The sequence below is a fragment of the Talpa europaea genome (assembly GCF_964194135.1).
Source record: "Talpa europaea genome assembly, chromosome: 7".
Classification (NCBI taxonomy): Eukaryota; Metazoa; Chordata; class Mammalia; order Eulipotyphla; family Talpidae; genus Talpa; species Talpa europaea.
The window spans coordinates 88,751,601-88,774,460 of NC_140074.1; the positions used below are offsets into that span (position 1 = coordinate 88,751,601).

Below are 22,860 nucleotides of genomic sequence, written 5' to 3' on the forward strand. Positions count from 1 at the left end.
AAGTCAAGTGTATAAACATTCAACTCAATACCAGAAATGTTAAAAGTTCTTTGTCTTCTAAAGGCCTGAATTAATTATTAATCTGACAATTACCCCAAATTCAACACTGTTGTGGAAACAAAAAAAACTGTGGGCCAATATATGGCTCGATATGTGCCTATTCCCCTACGTTAGACTATTTCTGCAAGCCAGCTCCTGAAAATTTCTCTCCAAAGGGGTATGTACCCATTAATGAAAATGCTTTCTAGCAAGGTACTAAATAAGTACACCAAATATGAATATATCATCTTCACCACTATCAGAGCCCACCACTTGCACACAGACATACATACTTGCATACATATTTCATTAGAAAATTAAAAGATATAAAATGAAACTCAAGAGACATCATCATGGAACAGGTATTGTAACTTTTGAACGGAAGATACTGGAAATGTTTTTCCAAAGACTACATACCACACCCAAATTAATCCCTGGCCAGTTAGTCTCTAAGGATTGAAAGAGAACTGGGTATAGAGCTTGGGTATTCAGTAATCATTCCCCTATGATATGAAAAAGAAATGTCAGGGCCACAAATGAATCATTTAAAAACTGTGTTTGAGGTTTTAAAGAAAAAACACCCAAGGGGTCTCTGACTGTTTAAAGTCATTAAATATCTAAAATCAGACAATCCAGCCCGTTAACAGTGAGGACCCAGCTTTAGATAGTATTAGCTTCTTCAGCAAGAACAGAAAAATCTATTTTTCCCATTTGAATAAAATGTATTCTAAACAAAAAGCCTCAATACAGAAAAAGCAAGCTTGTCATTTTCTCAAAAGATAAATGCGAAACTGAATCACCTGTATAACACTCTAAATAAAACAATGATGTCCTAAAAAGTCATTTACATCTTTGTAAGCATTTCCTTCCCATTTCTAACTTAAAATATATTTGCCTATTTTTTTTTTTAAGATTTTAGTTATACAAGAACTGGGGTACAGGTCAGAGGCGCGGAAGGGTAAGAATTCACCAGAGACAAAGTGGGGAGCAGAACAGACAGACGAACCGAAGACACTGCTGAGGGAAGCAGAGGGAGAGGCAGAAGAGGTCTGCCACGCCATGTGGGGGTCTCCCTGGCTGGCCAGGAATCGAACTCACACTGCAGAGGCTGTGGACAGCTTCACAGCGTGGCGCTCAACCCGCTGCGCCACCTGGGAGGACTATATTTGCCTATTGTTAAAAGCACACACTTTTATATTAACTAGTTTATACCATTTGCATGTCTCTATAAAATAATTTATTTTGTGCCCCAAAACCTTCCTAATTATTCCTGATCTTTAACTTATACATCTAGAGATGGTTTACTTCTAATGTATTTAAGTGCCTTATTCCATTTACTTCTAAAAGTAGGATCCCAAATCAATAATTTTTTATAAGACTATTCAATTTAGTCTTTATAACACAATCACGCCCAGCAAATAGAATGGAATCCCAAACTATACCATTTCTTCAGCAAAACTAACTTCTGTGACATAAACAATGCAGACGATCCCAATCCTTAGACAAACTGAAACTCATTCAATAAAAATTTTCTGAGCCCTTACCAACTGTCAAGAGTGGGGCCAGGTGCTAGAAATAGAACTCTTAAAGGGTTAAACAGTCTTAGCCCACACACATAGTTTACAAGCCAGCTGGGAAAGCTACTGAAGAGTAAACACTCCAAAAATATTATATACTATATTACATTTGTGATAGAAACAGAAGTTTGAGGCAGAAATATCTAGGTAAGCTACTTCATGTAAAGTGACATATAAGCATGATTGTGATACAAAGATTAACTTTTTTTTTTAAAGTTCTATTTTTTTTAAAGATTTATTTTCAGGCCTCCCTGGTGGTACAGTGGTTGAGCACTGGGCTGCAAAGCTGCCCGCAGCCTCTGCAGCACCGGTTCGATCCCCGGCTGCCAGCAAGGGTCCCACATGGTGCGCAGACCTCTCCTGCAGCACCCGCTGCTCTCCTCAGTAGTGTACTTCATCAGTCTGCCTGTTCTGCTCCCTGCTCTGGCTCTGGTGAATTTTCTCACCCTCCTGTGCTTCTGACTATACCCAGTGCTTATATAAATAAATCAGGTAAATGTGTTTCCAAATATAAACCGTTTTTTTGATGTTAAAGAAAATAATGTAAGTATTTGCTTACACTCAGGGGTAATCTCAACCATTCTTAAATGAAAGTATTTATGAGTTAAAATAGATCAATAACTGGGCCTACCTGGTGGTGCAAGGGTTAAAGTCTCTGGGCAATCAAGCCATCACAACCATCAGTTTGATCTCAGCCACCAGGGAGCTGACCCACATCTTGCAGCAGACCTCTCCTGTCTCACCCACTGTTCCCCTTACCAGTGTATTTCAGAAGATCTGCCTGTTCTGCTCCCCACTCTGTCTCTGATGAATCTTCTCACTCCCCCAACCCCCCAACCTTTGGTCTAGACCCCAGTTCTTACATGCATAAATAAATCTTTAAAAATAGTAAAATAGGTTAGTAACAAGGAAAAGTTTTCCTTATTACCTTTCACACAGATGCTTCCAAAAGTTCCAATTTGTCCTACACTGACACCTGCTATGCTACTAAACGACAATTTCATCCCTATCACAAATGCATTATTTTTTTTTCTCCAAACCTGAAATTTTATTCTTTTACTTATGCCATTGGTTACTATGCATACTTCCTTTCTTTTTTTTTTTAAAGACTTATTTATTTATGCATACAAGAGCTGGGGTACAGGCCAGAGATGTGAGAGGATTCACTAGAGACAGAGTAGAGAACAGAACAGGCAGATTGACTGAAATACACTGCTGAGGGGAGCTGAGGGCAAGTCAGGAGCGGTCTGCTGCACCATGTGGGTTGCCCCCTGACTGACCGGGGATCAAACTTGTGCTGTGGACAGCTTCATAGGTTGTGTCTTAACCCCTTGCACCACCAGGCCCACACACTTCCTTTCTGAGGTCTGTAATACCTCACTCCACTAGCTCTCCTTCAGACTAACCAGCCCATGTGTTTGTCTGCTTCTTCCCTCTGTATTCTAAATTATGCAGGATGTTGCCCTTGGCCCTAATAAATACCTCACTCTAAACCAAATTAACCTTTATCTCTACTCTAGAGATGTTCAATCTCACCAACAGCCCTACGTAATCTTGTCTTACCCTTTCAATATTAGTCATGCGCTGACATCTCAATGCCTTGCTCTGCTCTGACCTGCTACTAGTGCTTGTAGTGTGATTTACTGTTACTTTTTTTTCCCCCATGCCTGGTCAAGCTACATGAACAGCTCTGTATTGGCCAGAATAAAGTTATTGCGGTTCGCTTTATATCCCCTTCTGTCCCAAAAGAATGATATCCTTACAAATGGTACACAATTAACGAATACTCATTAATAATAAGAATGGAAATGAGCTCAGGGTCACCTCTTCTTGATATTAACTCTCATTCCAAGATACAGATCTTAATAATAGGTATTCCTTGTTAAAAAGGAAGCAGAAATACACTGACCTAGGAAAATATCAAGATAATGTTAAATAAAAAATATGGAATGCATATCAATGTTTAAGTTTACACTTATACATAGACACCAATACCACATATACATGTGTGTTGGTAAAAGGTTAGATGTCTGAAAGATTAAACCACTATCAGTGGTTACTTCTGGGAGCAGTGGGATGGGAGATCTACTTTTCCTTATATAGAGACATTTCTGCATTCAAAAGTTTTGTGATAACTGCTTTGTTTCTACAACTGGGAATGAGGAGTAAGGAATGGGGAGGAGAGGGACAACAATTAAGAGGCAGGCAAACGAATGAACAAAACTAAAGTTGGTGATCACTTTTAAAATAAAGAGTCATGATATTTATGAGTAAAAGATATTTCTAGGAGGTCTGATACTTTCTGGACCTTATCATCTAGTACTCTATACCAAATGATATGGAGATTAAGACTGAAAACTAAAGCCTTTGGATATGGCAATTGGTCCCTAGTGTCCCTATTTAAATAGTTTTGTTTTGTGTGGAAAGATAAAAAGATGAGTCAAAGGTGCTTGAAGAGTGACAGTTAAGACTGACAGCAGTTGTACCCAGGACAAATAATCAGGATGACATACAGTCAGGAATGGAAAATGTTCTATGCCAAGTGATTAAAATAATAGTTGAGTAGTAAGAACTTGACATAAAGTGGTAGAAAGCAAAAGTAGAAAAGACATGGACCACTGAAGAAGGTACCAGAGGTATCAATAATGAAGTAAGAATAACAATAGCAGCAAAAGCAAAACAAAAATAAACAGGATGATAGGATGGTGAAAAACAGATCCTCTGCAGATTGCAAGGTTCTCGCTATATCTAATAACAGGAAGATAGAATGGTTAACTTCAAAATTTGTGTTATTATTAGGAGAGCTAAATGTATGTATTAATCTATTCAGAAAACAGGGCCTCCTGCTGGTGTCAAGGGTTAAGACACAACCTATGAAGCTATCCGTGGCCACTGCAGTGCGAGTTCGATCCCCAGCCACGGAGATACCCACACAGTGCAGCAGACCTCTTCTGTCTCACCCCTTGCTTCCCTCAGTAGTGTATTTCAATCAATCTGCCTGTTCTGTTCCCCTGTCTCAAGTGAACCCTCTCACCCCCACACCTCTGACCTGTACCCCAGTTCTTGTAGGTATAAATTAAAAAAAATCTTTAAAAACAGGGAACACTCAAATTTAAAAAAAAAAAAAAGGCATGAAAGCAAGATGAGTGGTAGAAAAACTTTAGCCTTCTGATATGCACATTTACATTTGATACATTTAATCATAAAATAAAAATGAAGGCATCTAATACATGTTCAGGAATAGACAAGTCAAGAAATGAAACAAAGATCAAAAACAGATTAACAATATCTGAAAATATAATGATATAATGTAACTGACCCCATATTATCAGTGGCGAAAGGTAGACTTGTAGATCAATGAATCAACAGTTAAGTGCATGTACCTGAATTCTTACCTCACACCACACAACACATTTGTGAAAGGGAAAACTGTAAACCTTTAGTAGGCAATATACAATAATAGATTCTTGCGGGAAGAGAAAAAAACCAAGACACAAAAAGTAAAATCCATAAAGGGAAGGACTAATAAATTCAACTGTGTTAAAATTAAGAACCTCTGTTCATCTAAAGTATACCATAAAGAAAGTGAAGTGACAAGGATATAAATCAATGACCTAACAGAAAAGCACTCCAAAGACCAAAACAAACATTTCCCAGTAGAAAAGTTGCGGATGAGACATATGAAACAATATGTAGTGCACTGGTAATGAGGGCAATGCACATGAAGTTCATAATGATGTAACATTTTATAACCCCCTCAGGTTAAAATTTTTGTATAAGTCTGATAATATCAAATGTTGGAAGGACTGGGGAGCAAATGGATTTCTTATCCTTGATAGGTGCCAAACTTTGAAAGACAATTGGCATCAGCTAGTCAAAGTGAAGTGTATATACCCTTAGGGGGTACACCTAGGCATTCATCCTAGAGAAATTCTTGTAGCACATGTGCACCAAAAAAGGACAGCCACATTCTCTATAATGTCTATAATAGCAAAAAAATAAACAACAACAAAAAAAACCCACCACCTCTTGGAAAGTAACTGCAATGAGAATTAAGAGAGGTAATTAATGTACTACTGTAACAAAAAAGTAAACAAATATAGCTACATACAATATAGACAAACTTAAAAAATATAATGTTGAGTAATAAAGACATAAAAGAATGAACATACTGTTAATTCCACATATATACAGCTCAAAATTACGTGAGTGCTTCAGAATACAAAACTGTTAAAATTATGAAGCAATCGTAAAAACAGAATTGGGGATAGAAGGAGGGAATACAGGAAGTGTAAAAAGTAATATAAAGTTCCTTCTCTCAAAATACATGGCAGCTCATGGATGTTCCATGAATTGTGTTTCTTTAGATACTACATTTCAAAAATGGTTTTTATCACCTCAATATTTAATTTTTTAAAAAGAAGCTAAATTACATGTCACACCGGTGGCAAGTTTATCGACCCTGTATTCTCCAGGACAGAGGCGTGCGGTCTGCCCGAGGCCTGATGGCGGCTCTAAGGTGACCTGTGCACAGAGAGTGCGCGAGGCGGGGCTTCCCCGCCGTGGATCAGGGAATAGCAGAAAGATAGCCCAGCGTGGAGGGGAGAGGGAGCTGTTCTTGCTGCTTCCACAGCACCTCTGTGTGCCTCGAAGTGGTCAAGTCAGCAGACTTGAGGTAAAACAGAAGAAACTAAGCTGAGATAAACACTTCCTATCAGAAGGGCTCTTGATGGTGAAAAGAAAAAGAAGACTACTCCACTGTCCTTTAACATAAGATATCTACTTAAAAACAGTTGGGTCCACTGAAAGAAAAAGCAAACAGATTAAACTACAGCCTAAAAGAACTGAAGTCAATGAAAATAAACAATTCATATATCCAAATCAAATAATTTCCAAAAAGGTCTATTACATTTATGAAAGGCGAAAGAGTAGCATGATTTTTAAAATGAACTTACCCTGAAATAAGTGAAGTTACAGTTGTTGAATAAATGTCACTCAAAAGCAGTCTCTTGGCTTTTTCTTACACAGCGGGCAACTTTCCTTTTGAATTCTCCATTTCTGTCTTCCCTCCATTCTTTCTGTAGGCACCAAAGTAGTATCAAGTGATTTTTTGCAAACTCCTCTTATAATTTCAAATGCTAGTTTTAATTTTTAATATAATGCTTTGGCAATATGTACACTTAAAGAAGGCTAAAAAGCTAATAAAGGAGTCAAAAATACTTTTGCAAGGCATTTTGCTGGGATACAAAAGCAGAAATCTCCTATACAGGTATAAGGTACAGAGAAAGACATCATATTGAGTACTATAATCTGTGTATGTGAAATGGGGGGAGGGTGGCACACAGGGCTGACAATATCACTACATTGCCAGGTGTGTGAAAATGGGACACAAAACAGCACCAGCAGTTTCACATGAGAACAAAGCTGATTTCACCTAGCCTGTAATAGCAGGTGAGTCTCACAAAAATGTCAAGCACTGGCCCCCTTTCTGAATTATCATCCATTTGGGGTCAGCACATAGAAATATTCATTCCTCATCTAGCCCTTGCAGAGCAAGATAACAAAAAAAACAAATGTTGCCCTCAAAATCAAAACACATCAGAAAACCAATCATTACAATAGATTATGGAAGAAAGGACTTGATCTAAGCTAAAGGTTCATAAAAGTCTGAGTTACCACCTAGGAAGGAAAGTAGTTCTGAATATTTTGGGAGACAACTGGGAATATATGACTATGAACTGGGCATTTGAATATATTAAAGAATTAGATTTATCCTGGCCAGATAGAACAATACTGTGGTTATGTATACAACAATGGCTTGATCTGGAGATGCTTGTTGTTCTATGTCTGTAATTACCTCACTGCCATTTTTAAGTAAAAGGAAGAAAAAGGCAGTTTGAGACAAAGGTGGAAGGTCAAAATTAGCAGGATAAAACAAAGAATTAGGGAGCTGGGAGACCAGTTAGAAAAACAATACAGTTACTGTCAGTATAGAAGATAAAAGGACTCAAGTCAATGGCAAAGGAATGGAAAGTATTTTAAAAATACTATAAAGATAACATTCTCTGGTCACTTAGACAAGGCAAGGTAAGAGTGATTTCCAAGTAAAAATTAGATTGGTAGATGATGGTTCCAAAGCAGAAAACACCTAACACTGCTATGACTTGCTGAATCATGATAACGCGGAAATGACCAGGTTGGTGATATTATCATTTATTTCCTATGTGGGGAAGCTAAGAATTCAACAGAGCTTACGGCCCATGTGTTTCTCTTTATTCTCCAAAACCCTATTAAAATAATTATACTGCAATTTTATTTTTCTTAAGGAACTAATTCCCAATCCCAAAAGGACTGTCAGGAAAGTCATCCGATAATGGAGGAATTTTTTTGGAAATTTTTTTTCCTGGAAAACCAAAAGCAGATGGGAAGAATAATGAAAATTGCAGCAAAGAAGAAAACATAGCAGCCTAATAAAGTTTCAATGGAATCAAGAAAAGGACCTATACACAGAACCCTAAAGAAACCAATGTCTGGAAATGGCAGATCTGAGAAAAGTAGGTAAGAAATGGGACTGAAAACAGAGAATAGAGGGTCTGGGATCCCTGCTGCACAGTTGGGTTGCAGCACTATGATGCTATCCGTAGCCACTGCAGCATGGCACAAGTTGATTCCTGGCCAGCCAGGGAGCTACCCACATGGCACAGCAGATCTCTCCTGACTCACCTGCTGCTCCCCTCAGCAGTGTATTTCAGTCAGTCCACCTGTTCTGTTCCCCACTCTGTCTCTGGTGAATCCTCTCACCCCCTACAGCTCTGGCCTGTAACCCAGTTCTTGTATTCATAAATAAACTTTAAAAAAAAAAAAAAGAAAATAGAGAATAGAAAGCCTATATATTCAACAGTTTGGCATTTTCTTCCCACCTGCATCAAAAATTTTATCTTCCTAAAATAATGTTAATGATGATATATGGATTTTTTTGGCAAATATATTAATGAACACACTAGAATTAGAGAAGCTAGCATGGGTATTGGTAATTACCTCTTCATTTGGCTTTTTTTTTTTAAGATTTATTTATTTATGCATATAAGAGCTGGGCTACAGGCCAGAGATGTGGGGGGGTTTAAGTGGGGGGGGGGGGATTTGACAGAGACACAGTGGGGAGCAGAACAGGCAGATGTACTGAAATACACTGCTGAGGGAAGCAGGGGGCAAGACAGGAGAGGTCTGCTGCGCCATGTGGGTCACCTCCCTGGCCTGGGATCAAACTTGTGCTGCAGTGGCTGTGGACTGCTTCATAGTGCTGCGCCTCAATCCTTTGGGCCACCAGGGAAGCCCCAGTTTGGCATTTCAATTGCACTCTTCTTCCTCCAAATCTTACTCTTAGCTTAACAGCTGGCTTGATGTGAAACCCCTGAGTGAAATTCTACACACCACACACATACGCATGCACACACATATACAGACACCCCTCCAAAACCCTTGTTTCTTATTCATTAATCATGAATGGAGAATTGCGTAGAAAGACTACAAGGTTCTGAAGTAGACTTCAAAATATAAATAAAAAGGAAAATTAACCTCAGAGAGACTTCAGAATTTAGTTTTCTAAAATCTCTAATTATCAATCCTGAAAAATTGAAGTTATTAAATTCATTGAACAATGGTAAGATTTTATAAAAAAGAATTTAATGGAGAAAACAAGATATTTAAAATTAAAATAATGTTTATTATCAAAATAAAAATAAAAAATTCAAGATTGGGCCCTCCCTGGTGGCACAGGCAGTTGAGCACAGAGCTGTGAAGCTATCCGCAGCCTCCACAGCATGGGTTGGATGCTGGTTGGCTGCAGAGATCCCCACATGATGCGGCAGACCTCTCCTGTCTCGCCTGCTGCTCCCCTCAGCAGTGTATTTCAGTTGGTCTGCCTGTTCTGTTCTCTAGTGAATCCTCTCACCCTCCCACACATCTGGCCTGTACCCTGGTTCTTATATGTATAAATAGATAAATCTTTTTTAAAAATTCAAAATTGGCACTATTTTGAATGGAAAAAATGAAACACAGGGCATACTCTAGGCAAAGCTAAAAGTTTAAAAAAAAGGAGAGATTGCTAAACATGGGGAAATTCTCAAATTAATTAAAAAGGAGTTTTCACAAATTCAGGTGTTCAAACTCAAAGTAATAGTATCTACAAAGATGGAAAAATTTAGTTTACAAACAATGTGAAATTTCAGAAGACCAAGAATCAAGGAAAGGACTTAAAGGAAAAAGGGGGAGTACACCTCAAGCAGAGAAGAATCAGCTTACTACCAACTCTCTATTAGTAACACTAAATGCTAAAAGATAAATTGTGTAGAAATTTGATATTCTCCCTTAGAATTCTATAAACAAATAATCAAATATAAGGGCAAGATAACACTTTTAGATATTTAGGGACTCAAGATTTAATTCCCACATACCCTTTCTAAAACACTATTCTAGAACGAAGTTCAACATAAAGAGTAAGTCAACCAAGATCCAATCCATAAGAAGAACGAAGGGGAAATCCAAAGGCAGGCAGCAGAGCACAGTCAATCTAGTTTGCAGCCAAACATAAAGAAAATCCGAGAGAGGAAAATTTCAAAAAAAAAAAAAAAAAAATTGGGTTTCCTGGAATAATATCACTGATTAACAAGTTAGGAAAATAAGCAAAAAATATACGAAGATGTGATCAAAGCCATATAAAATAAACAGGAAGAGCAAGCAAGAAAACTGAACAAAACTGATTACAAGAAATGAGACAACTAGTTAAATTAGAAAAGGAAATTGGCAGATTTTAAGAAAAAGAATGGAATCGATTTCACAATTTGTAGTGTTCAGACTAGAAGTCACATTTGCCTATTTTAACTTCATGTTAAGGTCTATTTCTATTTCCTACCCTTCTGGAAACAGCAACAACATAACCACTTCACTTTTTCAGCAATCAGCTGTCTGGAAGAGTTAATATATTTTGCATATTTACATTCTGTGTATTTGCTCTTAATTTACCCTCTGTGAAGAGAAATGTAATTTATCAGTTCTGATCATGTTAAAAAGATCTGATAATTTGATTACTAAATTCAAAAATTCAAAGTCATGGATTTGAACAGGTCTTACCTACATAAGGTTTTTCTATATGTAAGGTCTCACCGAAGTTTTTAGGAGGTTTGAAGCAACCCAAACAAAAAAAGTGATCTTCCTGCTTTAATATATACTAACAAAGATTCCAAGAATAAGAATTAGAACAAAAGGTTTTTCAAAAAAGGATAGAAGGCTGAGGAACTAGAAAATATTCTAGATTAAAAGAGACTAAACATGAATACAAAATACAATATAGGCCCCTCGATTCTGGATTTTCAGAAAAAAAATAAAAAGGTCATTAGTATTGGAGAAATGTGAGTATAGGCTGTATCTGTGCATCAGTAAGAGTATTCTACCAATGAAAAACTCATTCTATGCTTACATGAAATACCCTTGTTCTCAGAAGAGATACATGCTCGAATAACTTTACAGTGATAAGACAGGATACCTGTATAATCTCAAGCAATTCAGAAAAAAAATTACAAAATTTGTACAACTGATATATCTAGGTAAAGCATGCAGAAGTGATTATTTAACTAAAATAACTTTCTTGTAGATATGAAAATTTTTTAAATAAAAAACGTGGGAATAATAACATTAAATTGTCCTAGGTATGACAACAGTAGCTATGCAAGAGTGTCCTTATACCTAAAAAACACAGGTTCAAGTATTAGAAGTAACGCTTAATTACATCTATAATTTATTTTGGTACAGATTCAGGAGACAACTGGATAAAATATACAGATTCACACACAACAGATACACATGTAGAGATTTTGTTGTTGAGTTTAATTAAAGGGGAGGAGAGAGGTATATATGTGACCACCTTACCGCAGCATCAACATTAGCAGGTGAGTCTCCATTAGGGTCTGCCAACATAGAAATGACACTTATCATAATGGTTTCCACGGTATGGATGGGGAGCCAGCGTTCCTCTGGCTTTTCATAACCATATTTATCTTCTCCAGGCTCATGAAGAATAGAAATGCATACATCACCATTTTTATCAACTGTAAAATTAGAGGAAAGCGTCCTGTTGTTAAAGATACTGAAAATAATTTGGTTATAAAGTGTTATAGATGTGGTCCTGATCCCCACCGTATTTGTAAGAAACATTATATAGAAACTAATTTCCAATATGGAACCTGTAAACCTTTAAGGAAGACCACGGACTTTACCTAACAGGAGCCACATGACAAACCTAACAGGAACATAAGCTACCTTTTTACATTTGCACAAAAGATACTTAGCACATAGATAGTGCCTAGTCTTCATATGTAATAAATACAAAGCAAATGAATAAATGGCAATATTAAAAATTGTTCGTCACTTTAGAAAATACATATTCCAAATGCTAGAACTACATTTCTTTGTAATAATTTCTGGTTTCCCCACTAACTTACTGATTTTAATTAGTGATAGTCAAAGGAAGGTCCAGAAACTTGCCTAAAACGAGAGGTAACACCGTAATAGTTTTTTTTTTAAAGTAAATGAGATTTTTTTTTTTTAAAAAAAGATTTATTTATTTATTTATTTATACAAGCACTGGGTACAGTCAGAAGTGTGTGAGGGTGAAAGAATTCACCAAAGCCAGAGTGGAGAACAGAACAGGCAGAGTGACGAAGTACATTGCTGAGGGGAGCAGAAGGAGCTGCAGGAGAGGTCTGTGCGCCATATGGGACCCTCGCAGGTGGCCGGGGATCGAACCAGTGCTGCAAAAGCTGGGGGCAGCTTCGCAACCCAGCGCTCAAACCCTGCGCCACCGGGGAGGCCCCATAATAGTTTTTAAATAACATGAATGCAAGAGTATATTTTCAAGGAATGGAATATATTTAAATTCATAAAAGCATGCCATATTGCCAGTGAAAATTCATCAACATAAATGACACCATGAAGTACTTTTTCTATAAAATTTAAGATCTAAGCCTCAGATATTATTAACCCCCCAAAAAAAAACTGAAGTCCTAATTCACTAACTCATTTATTATCATATAAAGACTCCCTATTAGTGAAACTATAAAAATCACATAATTCCTTAATCTTTTATGGTAAAATCTTCCCCTGTTTAAAAAAAATATACTTGGAAAAATTTCAAAAAGAAAATTTTTTGTTGTAAAAACTTTCTTCAGCCAAATCTCACAAAAAGCCATTGGCAATTACATGTATTTCATTCTTACCTTCCTACTTAAAGTCTAACAAAATTGTGATAGGTGTGATTTTACAGCTTATTGTTCATCTCATGACTTAAATCCCTCTGTTGTTAAAAACTCTAGATAACAAGAACCCATGTTTACATGTATCACTGCTTTACCAACAAATACTTCCTGAATGCATACTGTTTCAGGCACTCATCTGACACAGGGCATACAATAAATGAATGCTAACAGACACACACAAGACTTCAATAGCTAACATAAAATGTTTACACAGTAGAAGATGCTTTTCTCACTTATTATATATAAGTATTTTTTTCAAGTCATTTCTTTGAAAACATTAAATGTTTACGAGTCTATCAGAATCATTTCCCTTTTCAGAAATTATCATAATCTTGCATCTTTTTTTTTTTTTGCTTGTTTCCCTCCCTGAAAGTCCCCCGCATAATCCAGCATCTTTAACTTAGCTTAATATTTTAAAATAAGGTTTTAAGGCTCAATACCTATTTCCAAATATCATTTTAAAAGTATCATAATGAGGGCCTCCCCGGTGGCGGAGTGGTTGAGCGCTGGGTTGTGAAGCTGCCCGCAACCTCTGCAGCGCTGGTTCGATCCCCGACTGCTCCCCGGCCCCGGAGGAGGGTCCCACATGGCGCGCAGACCTCTCCTGCCAACCGCTGCTCCCCTCAGCAGTGTGCTTCGGTCCTTCTGCCAGTTCTGTTCCCTGCTCTGGCTCTGGTGAATTATCTCACCCTCCCGCGCTTCTGACTGTACCCAGTGCATGTATAAATAAAAATAAATCTTTAAATAATAAATAAAGAAAAGAAAAGAAACATCCTAATATAAATTAAAAAAGTATCATAATGAATTTACATAGCCATCAGCAACATATGATGTTGACTGTTTCATTGTTCTTTGCTTAGAATTAAATAATAATAAATAAAAGAATGCTAGTTAAATAAAACCAATCTAAAGAATATTTTATTTATTGGTAATTTCTGCGTTTCACTGGTGAAATCTGGCTTAATTGTTTTACATACTTCTAGGGTTATCTAGGGGTATGTTGTAAATTATACATATTTCCTCTTTTGTGAAATGTCTGTTCTTATTATTTATCTATTTATGTATTCAGTGTTTAGTTTTTTCTTGCCAAATTGCTTAATTCCCTTTGTTTAATTTTTGCCTGCTAACTTTTCCTTTTATCTAATGCCCCAATAGTGTTCTTTATATAAATCCATTTAAGAATTCCACATTGCACAACTTTGTCATTTCTCTTCAATCTCCTCATTTTACTTTCATTACTTTTGAAACTAGAAAGTTCTTATGTCCAACACTCAGCAAAAAATTGATATTCACTACTATTATTTTTATAAAATTTGTAACTTTTTATTTCTGTTTAGGGTTCATTCACTTTGTTTTCTGGCCTAAAGAAAACTTCCAAATTAATTTCCCCATAAAGAAAACGCATCTCTCCTTCCATTGTTAATCTACCTGAATACGTATATCCTTCAAATTATCTCCTAATTCAATTCTTAAAGCACCTGAAACTGTGAGAATCTGATTTACTTCCACCTTCTCTTTCCTCACTACCTGGGTACTCTTTCTGACCTACCTTGCTAGAAACTGGCTTTTGCCCCCTATCAGGACTCTGTGTTCTCACAAAATAATCTGTAGGACATACTCTCCTAGTTATTTATAGTCAACTCTTCTGGGTCAAGACAACTGATACTGCTGAGGACAACTTCCTGGACACAAGTTTCTACACCACACTTCCTTTTCCTGGTCCTTGAGTCATTTCCAGTCATTTTCTAGTTTTCCTTGGTCTGATTTTTGATGTTATACCACTCTCCAATATTAATCAACCCTCTCCACCCTGGGGAAATTAACTAATTCATTATATAATAATATTACCCATCATCTTCCCTCAAGCTTGACTTAGATATAGCATTGACAGATAACACTGTGCACATTTATCTGTACTACTTGAGGATTAAATAAAACATTACAAATCTTCGTATCAGCCAACAACTTCCAAGGCCCTAAGCTTACTGCTGAGCCCTGGATTGGTTTTATCTATCTCATTGGACACGGCAAATGCACATCAAGGAAAACAAGCTCAAAACTGAATGCATCTAAGCCACACAAAGCTAATAATATTTTGACAGCTTTCCTGAGATACTTCACTTATTTGAAGTACACAATTTAATGGTTTCTGGTATGTCCACAGAGTTGTGCAACTATCACTACAATCAATTTCAGAATATATTCAACACCCAGAAAGAAAACCAATACCCATTAGTAATCACTCCAGTTTCCCGTCGACTTTCCTCCAAGCCCTAGGCAACCACTAAGCTGGTTTCTGTCTCTACAGATTTGCCTGTTCTAGACATTTCACACAAAAGGAATTACACACTGTGTGATCTTTTGTGACGGGCTTTGTTAATGTATGTTTTGGGGGTTCATCCATGTTTATCAGTACTTCATTCCATTACATGAACATACATTTATTTTTCTGTTCATCTATCAATTGATCATTTGGGCTGTGCCATTTTACATTCTTGCTAATAGGGTATATGTGGGTTCTAATTTCTCTGTGTCATTGCCAATACTTGTTTATTATCTATCTTTTTTATTTTAACATGGGGAGTGGTATTTCACTATAATTTTCTCTAATTATTTTGTTAATGATCACCTCTAAATTTTCACCTCTCCATTACCACTCATATTTGTAGTCAACAAGTGAGAAAAAGTGCAATTTCCTTCCTGCCACTACTCTTATTAGTTGAAGCTTTCATTGTCTCTCATCCAAACCATTGATTAAACCCCCATCCCCCTGGCTATTAACCTGGCTTCCTCTTCCAAACCTTCTCCTCAACTGCAATCTTTCAAGAAGGAAAGACAGTCAAGATAAACCTATTACACAACTTTAAAATTCATCCCAGTTTAAAGAATAAAATTCAAGACAGGATGTTCATACATAAAATGCTGTTCAGGAATCATTTCGACTTCTATGTTACCATGCCTTTATAACTACAACACCACTGTCTCCCAGTTTCACTGTTAAATTTACAAGTCTGTCCTCCCTTTATATAGATCATGATAAACTTATAAAATTAAATTTTGGTTGATTTCCTTCAACCTCTAACACTTTCTCCCATGTGAACTACAAAGTCTCTTCAATCTTTAAAAATAAAAAGCACTATTTTTATCAGTTTTCCTTTAAATTGATACTGTCACTGCTATCCTTCTGCTTAACAGAAGAGAAGTTCCATATATTACTTACATAGGTGCTCTAATTCAATTTCTCATAGCAGAGAAACGAAGATTCAAAGAGGCTTTACCCAGAGTTACACAGTTAATCTGTGGTGGAGCCAGCATTCAGGAGCTTTGTTATATAGGGGGGGAAAAAAAAAACCCAAAATTGCCTATTGTACATCAAGTAATTTAATTATGGCAGAAGAAATTGCCATAAACCTAGGAGAAGATGGAAGAAATATCAAAGCAACAAGAGGTGGATATTGCCAGATCATGGGTCCACACATTATGTAATAATAACATATGAACACAAATACACTGTTAAGAGATATTTTGTCCTACCTTACTATTAACAACTGTGTCTTTTATGATCACTGTTATCTTAGATGCAATGACATATGGTGACTCCCTTGGTTCTCCTTAGTTTTCCATTAAACTACTTCTAGTCTCTCATAAGACCCATATTTCATTCATTGCTACCCCAATGTCTGCTTAAAGTAAAATTCAAGGATTCCTCTTCCTTATAACCGAAAGCCTTTATTATAAACAGTAGAATGAAGATGAGGATAGGTATCTAGAACAACTCTGATTATACACAGTCAAAATACGGAGAAAAAAGATCCTTGCAAGTTCTATCATATAAAATAAGGCCAAAAGTTCAGGGAGACTATGTATAAATATAGCTTATCTAGTCTAACCTTTAGCTTACAAAGTGGATTTTTAAATAGTAGCACATCTTTGGGTAAGAAACTTAATGCCACCTTTTCATACACAGCAGTTACTGTATGTTTTTCAAAGGTTAAAACATAATATTTTATTCCATTTGACCCTTCCAAGTCACCTTATGAGGTAGGTTGGACATTCCTTTTTTAAGCTAAGAATACAGATAAAAGTTAAAAGTTGCCCATGGTATAAGAGCTAAGGTTATAAAACATAAATTTAAAATCCAGATTTAATAACTTCTCTGCTCTTTCAATACCAAATGAATCACCTATGATCTGGGAAATTATTTCCTCAATTATAAGAGCTTTATTAATGCTGAATAACAGCAACCCTGTGTTTAGTATGGAACGTTATGAATCTCAAATAGCTGTAAACTAAACAAACAAGTAATTTTTTCCCCCACATGATCTCTATTATTCAGTTTCTTCTAAGGAATCTAAGACAAGGCCATGTGAATAATGACCACAATGAATTTAGTACAAAAATTCCAAAGCAATGTCAATGAAAAGTGATCTTTCTTATTAATCTTGCAAACTTTAGCAACAAGTCTTCAAAAGTAAAACTAGATAAACTTACCATTTGGGTGCCAGATTTCTGTAATGAATTTCATTTTAGGAGGCCGGAGGGGATAATCTTTTGGGAAAGTGAGATGAGCCTTAAAAACACCACCTTCACTGGAAAAACAAAAACAAGGTCTTGTCTGATTAATTAGGTAGACAATTATTAAAACAAAGTACTAAGAAATAATCTGTTCTCAAGCAGTTTACTTACTCAAATATACAGTTTAGTAACTAGAATACCTAAACTCTCAAATAGCTATCAAAATAAAATATTTTTAAAGGTCATCCAGATCAGATCACATTATTGTTGTGCTACAAAACTCTCCATCACTTCTCATTGTACTTAAGCCAACATTCAGAAAGCTTTTAACATTGCTTATAAGGAGCCAAGTTGCAAATTTCTCCAAGTTGATTTCCAACTATCACTCTCTATTCTAGTTATGTCTCCTCCCAATTCTTGAAGCACACACCAAAATCCCATCTCAGAGCTAATTCAAATTTTGTTCTTCCCTGTTTGGGAACAGATGTGCTGATTTTCCTTCCTTCCTTTTACCCATCCATCTATCCACACGACTCATCATTTAACAAATATTGTCTTTATATATCAGACCCTGGGAGTACAGCAGTGAACAAAATATAATACCCTCAGGAGTTTATATTCTAGTGACTTTCCACAGTGGTGCCAGTGACAGATGTTATGAATACTGGAGTTGTTCTATATATTTACAGTTGTTCTATATTTAGCCACCTGAAATATGGCTAATACAAGTGAGGAATTTTTTATTTTACTTTAATAGCCACTAGTGACTAATAAATGCTGTATTAGACAATGCATATGTAGAGCATTTCCATTTACTTAGAAATAATTCTTGAATAATTTTCATAATAACACAAGTTGCATACATTAACAATCAAAACCAATAAGACACATCACATTTATGGGGCAAAAAAGATTTACGTTCCTGGTTATCAGTCTTTGGTGCTAATGGTTTCCTCCACTTAAAATGCTCTTCCCCCCTTGTTATCATTCAGAATTCAGCTTAAATGTTACCTCTTGAGAAAGATTTTACTTGATTATCCAGTTGTAACTAGTCACTGTGTCCCTCTATCAGACTGACCTCTTTTAATTTTTTTATTGCAACAGCAATTCATGTATCTATCCTTTTGTTTAATGTATATGCCATCAGAATAGGGCCATATAACTATATTTGTTTCAAAACAGTGAAAAATGGAATTTTCAGTTTACTAAATAGTTTTCATTCACTGGACAAATAGAAATTGGTTACCTACTTGTCGTACATACAACAGAGAACAAGAAGCTAGCAATTACTGTTTTCATGGTAATTGACATTCCAGTGGCAGAGGAAACCATCAAGAAAAGTAGCAGTAATAAGTACTAGAATTATATGAGCAATCTACTATTAAATTTTTAAAAATCCACAGAAAATTCTGTTTATCTTTAAGAAGAAAAAGTGGGGCTATATTTGTTACAGCCAAGTTAACAAGAACTCAAATACCCACAAGGTACAAGAGTAAAGAAAAGACAGAACTGTATCTGGAAACATGACACTGATTTATAGTAATGGTTAACTCAGGAGCACAGGATTACAGGATCTTTCACATTCTGCTTTGCACATTTCAACACAGCTTAAAATTTTAATCATAAGCAAGCAATAATAACTGGCTTTTTCTGAATATAAAAGCAAGACAGAGGAGGGGCTTAAAAAAAAAGATAGATTCATCATTAATACCAAGTACTCCTAAATACTTACGAAAGGTCACTAGACTCCAAGTATAAAGAACAACCTTGATAATACAGTCTTGGTAAAAGTAATAGGAAAAATAGACTACAAAGGACTAACAGAAGAATGGGATGATGAACTACAAGCATAATGAACAGGACAATTTGAGAAGTTTAATAAAGAAGACAGTAAGTTGATGATAAAATAACATAAATGAAAGACTTGAAAACAAACTGTTTGCAAGATGGGAAGGTGCAGGCAGAAAGATTAGGAATACCAGAAAAATAATACTGAGAAATTAGATAGAACAAAGAAAATAAGGGAAATAGAAGACCAAACTAGGAAAAAGAACACTTCTTTTTGCATAGGAAAGAAAAACAGGCTCAATGCAAAATAGCTATATAGGGGTAGAAAGGAAGAAAAATGACAAAATGCCTATCTTATGGAATTAATTCTTATAATTTATAAGATTATGAAGAGAAAACACAGACGTGAGAAGTGGGGGCTGGAATAACTGTTGTAAAGAGTACATTATACTGACATGAAATAAGTCTGTCTTCTATCTTCTCAGCCTATGCTACTCAACTGAGTAAGTTAATGCCAAAATTGGCCTTAGGATATAGTAATTAGGTGGACTAGTTTTTCAAACTGAAGCTGCAAAAACAATTAAATGAGTCACTAACCAGCTTTAAAAAAAAAAAGTAAAAATAGAAAACTTAACAGGTTTGTTTTAAATATATAATCTATATACAATTTCTGTTCACTGAAAGTGTATAGTTGTATGTATACACTGGGTCACAAAATATGTTTGAATACAGGCTGCAGTAAGAAAAAGCCTCAAAGTCACAAATACAGACAACAGCCAAGAATATATGTAACAGGACATCAATGGCTGCCACAAAGTCCATGCACTTCATCCCACTAGTTTTAACTTCATTTTCCTAGGTTTCTTAATTTTGATTGATTAGGTCCACTTCAGGTTTTTCATTAACTGATTGGAATCCTGATCATGAAAAACTGCCTTCATCTGAAATTATTTTCAATCTTTAAAATGTCTATCAAGTTTAATTAAAAGTTATTCTGAGAGTTTGTACAATTTTCATTCTATCAATATCTACAATGCCCTTTCCCATTCAGAATGAATCACGCTATTCCTTATGGTTTGCACCTGTAGATGGACCCCATAATATCTCTTTACCTATATAAATCCTACCCCCCTTTTTAAGATTTATTTTATTTATACAAGAACTGGGGTACAGGCCAGAGGCACAGGAGGGTGACAGAATTCACCAGAGACAGAGTGGGGAGCAGAACAGGCAGACAGACGGAAAGCACTGCTGAGGGGCGCAGCGGGCAAGACAGGAGAGGTCTGCCGCACCATGTGGGTATGTCCCTGGCCGGCCGGGAATGGAATCAGCACTGCAGAGGCTGCGGACAGCTTCACAGCGCAGCACTCAGCCCACTGTGCCATCGGGGAGGGCCCCCCCCCCTTTTAAAATACAGCTCAGCAGCCCCAATTCATGGATGCAAACTTCTACTAAATAGCCAAGTTAACAAGAACTCAAATACCCACAAAGTACAAAATCATTGCAGACTAAACATTAACATGTTACATATTCACTATTTGTCAAACACAGGAAGATGCTATTATGATGAGCAAAATGAAGGTTTATTAAAAAGCTTCAATGAATTCAAAATATCTTTCCTTTCATTATGTATTTTCTTCACAGATTCTAACTGCACAATTACCAGGGTGATGTTAAAGAGGTAGACAACAAAGAATTTCACATTTGAAAAGGTTAAGAAACCCTGACTTAATTCAGCTGCCTTCCATGAGGCAACTCTTATTGTTTTTGCATCAAATTATAAAAATCTTACAAGGATCAAATCTATCATTCTGTCATATTTACTTTATTTAAAAGATTTATTGTATGCTGCCTTTTGAAACTGTTTAAAATTGTTCTTTTACATATATCACTGTTGATACCTAACTCTTGTTCCTTCATAAGCCACATTATCACCATTTATCTATTATTCTTTTTTAAAAAGATTTATTTATTTATGCATACAAAAACTGGGGTACAGGCCAGAGATGTGGTGGGTGAGGGGACTTACCAGAGGGTGGAGAGCAGAACAGGTGGATCTACTGAAATACACTGCTGAGGGGAGCAGAGGGGGAGTCAGGTGAGGTCTGCTGCACCATGTGGGTTAGCTCCCTGGCTGGGGATAGAACTCGTGCTGCAGTGGCTGACCCTAATAGCTTGATGGTGCTGAGACTTCAACCCCTGTGCCACCACAGAGGCCTCAAACTTACTTTAAAAACCTGCATCATTCCTTTCTGAAAATTTAATTTCTGTTGATATGGGTGGCTATCCACTCTACATGTTGTTCTGTAATCTGAACATAACAGGTGTATCACAACAATTCCAGGATGTCTTTCATAGAATGACAATCTCAAGACTCTATTTTTAACAGTGCTAGAAAGGTTAATCAATGGACAAAGTAATGATAAAAAATGTAATACTATGTGATGATTAGTATAATATCAATACACATGGCAACTATCAATGCCAAATAATGGAATGTTTGAATTCAATGTGTCCCTTATTGATTATAGAGAATGTAAAGAGTGTGGAGTGCCCTCTAGTGACTAAATGATGGCTAATGATGCCATTTTGAAATACCACACCAACTTCCAAGGAATTTAAGTATAGTATTAATTCTTTCTATTATCACATAAATGATTTAGTTATTAAATGGCCAATTCAATCTGGATACCACCTAAGTTCACATTAACTTAATTTCAATCCTATTATCCCCCTTTTCCCCATTTTCGATCTATTTCCCTTTAGAGGCAATGGATAATACTTAAGATCTGTGCATTCACTCTCAATAGAACTCAAACAACTGCCCAGATGGCCTCTACCTCTTCAAGCCACTAAAATAACAAGAACATCAGTAATTTCCTTGCTGTTAAATCAACAAACATTATTAAATACTTGATCCTTAATACTTGGTAGCATTTAAAAGGTATACTTCTACAAACCTTTCATGTCCTTGTTTTATTTCCTCTGCTTTCCTCAGGGTCCTGCCCATGCACATGTGCTATTTCTCTATCCCCTGAGCAAAGGCTACACATCTCACTAATTCAGGCCAGAGTCAACCTACAAGTTTTCATTTTTAATGCTACGAGGAAAATTTTAAATAACACTGTTAAAAGAATGTTTTGTTGCAGAAATGAGTATACTGATGCAAAATAAAATTTATAACCCTAAATTATGATACTTGGTAATTTGATGCACATTCTAAAATATAAAAAGCTAACTAGTTGCTCCTGATATAGAAAAATTATTTGTCCTCAGTATAAAAAATAAATCCAAACTATTTAAGTGTTTACAAATTTCATCAACTAAGCCCTCAACTCCCCATTCAATCTCATCTCTTGAAATTCTTTGTATTTACTCCAAATTTTTTTTTAAAGATTAATTTATTTATACAAGAACCAGGGTACAGGCCAGATGCACGGAAGGGTAAAAGGATTCACCAAAGACAGAGTGGGGAACAGTGACGAAATACACTGCTGAGGGGAGCAGCGAGTGCAGCAGGAGAGGTCTGCCGCGCCATGTGGGACCCTCGCCGTCCGGCTGGGATTGAACCGGCACTGCAGAGGCTGGGGACAGCTTCACAGCACGGCGCTCAACTGCCTGCGCCACCAGGA

The 22,860-nt window shown here is 36.3% G+C and overlaps 1 protein-coding gene across 1 annotated transcript in view; it reads right to left on the reverse strand.

Annotated features, from left to right (window-relative positions):
- Positions 1-6,607: 6,607 nt before the first annotated feature.
- Positions 6,608-22,860, reverse strand: part of UBE2G1 (ubiquitin conjugating enzyme E2 G1) — a gene marked incomplete at both ends in the record, with an annotated part of 86,394 nt that continues 70,141 nt past the window's right edge. Inside the window, 3 exons of the mRNA XM_084238510.1 lie at positions 6,608-6,694; positions 11,541-11,719; positions 17,417-17,514. Of these exons, the coding sequence (XP_084094636.1) occupies positions 6,608-6,694; positions 11,541-11,719; positions 17,417-17,514 (364 nt within the window). The remainder of the gene's footprint in view (positions 6,695-11,540; positions 11,720-17,416; positions 17,515-22,860) is intronic.